Source organism: Strongylocentrotus purpuratus, unplaced genomic scaffold (genome assembly GCF_000002235.5).
Source record: "Strongylocentrotus purpuratus isolate Spur 01 unplaced genomic scaffold, Spur_5.0 spur5_scaffold_18, whole genome shotgun sequence".
Classification (NCBI taxonomy): domain Eukaryota; kingdom Metazoa; phylum Echinodermata; class Echinoidea; order Camarodonta; family Strongylocentrotidae; genus Strongylocentrotus; species Strongylocentrotus purpuratus.
The window spans coordinates 32,463,060-32,466,587 of record NW_022145603.1 but is presented as its reverse complement, the minus strand read 5'-3'; the positions used below and the strand labels follow the sequence as shown (position 1 = coordinate 32,466,587).

The window sequence follows — 3,528 nt, the reverse complement described above, 5'->3', positions numbered from 1 at the left end:
ATCCGACTTCATAACATGTGAAGTAGAATATCATTTTGCATTCTATACCTTGCTTTCAGGAGAGTAGATTACCTAAATAACAAGAAAGAAGGGAAAACATGAAATTTGATGTACAAAAGGCATGGAGAGATGTCTACAAATGATGTCATCAAATTGAATATCGCTCGCTAGTGACTAGACATTTCAATAAAGCTTTCTAAACTTCCTTTTTCCTTGCCCAAGTTACTTTCATTATTATTATATGAGTTCATTCAATTGGAATGAATACAATTCAAATAAATCTCGGGTTGAGCATTTATTTCATTAAAAACTTGGGCAGAGTCAAAAGAGACTTGCTACTGTTCAGCTGTCCATGTGATTGTATTAATCAAGGTGTCGAAATAAAGAAAAGACGACAGACTGCAACTTGTGCATAACCGACTCAATCTATATTGTGATTGCATCAATATCTAATACGGTAGCAACTACTTACGAAATATTAACCCAAGGCAATTTCAATAGCCTTGTGCGTCACCTATTGAAATGTGTGAAAATGACAATAACGTATTAAGTAAGCTCAACATGATTTCCTTGGTACATACAATAGGGTATTGAAATTTGAGTTAACATTTTGATAATAGTTGCGGTCGTGTTATTAATAGAATTGAATCTGTACTTCTTTGTTGTGACTCACGCTGTACTCATGTACATTCATTTGTTGGATAGTACTGCATGGAAATCTATAGCAACTCTAATTAGATATATATAGAAAAATGACAACATGAAATTATTAATTATGGTTACGGAATATACTCATCACTTGTTGGTCATAAAATTAGTCCGTCAATATATAGGCTAATATAAACTGTATACAATGTAAATAACTGAGACGAAAACGTAAAGAGAAAAAAGGAAATAATCTTTAAAAATACAATAATAATGTGACTAACTAACACATCTTCTTTTTACACCATTTTAGAATAGTCTACATGGTCTATATACAATTCTGTTACAATATAAAACATTTATAATTTACTCAGTGAATAAGGCACTGTATTGTTCAGTTGTTTTCACGGTAAAATAAATTATGATATCCAAATATGCCTACATATAAACGTTGTTAGGCAGGCCACTATTAGCAGTCGTACATCTACTGCAATATTCACCAGACATGTATAAACATTGTAGATAATCAAAATAGCAGCAGACAAACTTGAAACGGGCTTAGAACACTCCTTTTAAACTAAAGTATATATTTTGATAACATATTATCACCTCTCTCAATCAAAATAATCTATGTTCAGTCACAAGAAATTTACATTAAAAAATATATTTTGTGAACATTACTAAATTTATGAAAAGAGTCATTCGTTTTTAAACCATAAGGACATTTGCCTCACATATTCATGTACGTAGTCTCAACACGAATGGTATGTATAAGTTAGGAAGGTATGATGAAGTGATAGAATCAAATGTCTATTCCGAATTCACATACTGCTTGCATTTTATGAGATACATGTACATAAGAATATACAAATTTAAAACAATGATTATGGTAATAATATGATATAATTTATGAAAAGAAAAAGATCGCAACTACTTTCGGACAATCCACTTGTTTGTTTGTTAAACCTTTTTTGCCTGCGTCCAATTAAGTAATACAAAATGATTCAATCTTAAGAAAAAACTGTATAAATACATTTCCTGACATTTAAACAAATACCTTTTAAACAGATACAAAGTATTTTAAAAATTTGTGGACTGCGCAAAAATTACAATGGCGTATTACGTAATCAGAACATGATTCCTACGGGATATACATAAGGCTTTTGCAATTACCCTCAAGTTGAACTTGAGAAAGTTAGTTGCGATCATGTTATGAGTAGATTCATAAATAAATGAAACAAAGCAGTCAATTATTAATTTCACATTTGAGCGCTCTTGTGCTCCTTGATCAGCGAGGTACTGAACTACATCAAGATGACCATGGCGTGATGCACAGTGAAGAGGTGACTCACCATCATTAGGGACTTTTAGATTTGCACGTCGACATAGTGAACTGCTACGTGATGACGTCATTGCAAGGAAAGGTGCACGCGCCACGTCGTCTCAGTCGTCGACTCTCAGAATCAAGTACGCGTCCACCTAGATTTTCCCGACGTCCTGAATCTAGAACGCCGTGCACTTTTTTTCACAAATGAGACGTCATCTTAATAAGCCTCATGATGGATGACGAAAATGTTGTCTTTGAGCAACAACAGTTTTCACTAAACTGAGGTCAGTTTTCTTCAAATGTTAGGACCCCCCTATTGGAAAATCCTGGGTCCGCCTCTGCCCTTCTCTCTATTCTCATTAAAATTTGTTTGTCTTGAACTGTGAAAGTTTGATTGGTATGTTGTAGCATCCGTAGAAAGCTTTTATAGCTAGTGGCAGTGGCAGTGTGTATGAGCTTCGCCTTCACACCGCCCAGCAGGCTGTTGTCGTGACGGTATGGTACGCCGGGTCCTCGCTCGCGGAATCTCCTTTGAAATTTGCCGCGCCGTTCTTGACTTCATGACGCTTACTTCCTGTCGACGCATATCGTCGATTGAAATCTAAAAGATTTCTTACTGTATTCAACAGGGGCAGTTGACTACGTTGACACGCATAACCAGTGGATGTTCACGCTGTTCTCGTCCACTCAATCTAAAAGTCCCTATTATTGCCGCTCTAAAAATGTGCCCCTCGACTAACGAGGTACTGAACAACATCAAGATGACCATTGCGTGATGCACAGTGAAGAGGTGTCTGACCATCATTACCGCCGATCTCTACACGTGCTCCTCGACTAACGAGGTACTGAACTACATGAAGATGACCACCGGATGATGCACAGTGAATAGGTGTCTGACCATCATTACCGCCGATCTCTACACGTGCTCCTCGACTAACGAGGTACTGAACTACATGAAGATGACCACCGGATGATGCACAGTGAATAGGTGTCTGACCATCATTACCGCCGATCTCTACACGTGCTCCTCGACTAACGAGGTACTGAACTACCTGAAGATGACCATTGCGTGATGCACAGTGAATAGGTGCCTGACCATCAATACCGCCGATCTCTACACGTGCTCCTCGCCTAACGAGGTACTGAACTACCTCAAGATGACCACCGTATGATGCACAGTGAATAGGTGTCTGACCATCATTACCGCCCTTCTCAACCTGTGCTCCTCGACTAACGAGGTACTGAACTACGTCAAGATGGCCATTTAACGCTGCCATGTTAAGGGGTGTATCGATCCTATTTGGCTCTTTTGCTGCTCTATGTGCCATGTTTTGCTCAGTCTTTGGACCCAATTGTAAGCATAACTGAAGGATATTTCTTTGCTTGTTTCGTGTTTGTCAAAGTCACCTTCGCGTTCTGTAAATCGTTCTCGGTCGAGACAATAGACGTCAATGAATTTATCCGCGTCACAGCCTGATAGGTATATATATCGTTTTCTGTTACCTTGCAGGTTTAAACTTTTCGAAGCATACTAATGATTATGCATTGGACACTAC

The 3,528-nt window shown here is 37.8% G+C and overlaps 1 protein-coding gene across 1 annotated transcript; it reads right to left on the bottom strand.

Moving 5' to 3' along the window:
- Positions 1–2,688: 2,688 nt before the first annotated feature.
- On the bottom strand, positions 2,689–3,300 carry LOC105445521 (protein fem-1 homolog A-like). Its single transcript, XM_030988944.1, has one exon. It carries the CDS (start codon positions 3,298–3,300, stop codon positions 2,689–2,691), a length of 612 nt encoding a protein of 203 aa, XP_030844804.1.
- Positions 3,301–3,528: the final 228 nt, after the last annotated feature.

Coding starts and splice junctions, on each gene's coding strand:
- LOC105445521 (XM_030988944.1), bottom strand. CDS start 3,300: ATGGCACATAGAGCAGCAAAAGAGCCAAATAGGATCGATACACCCCTT.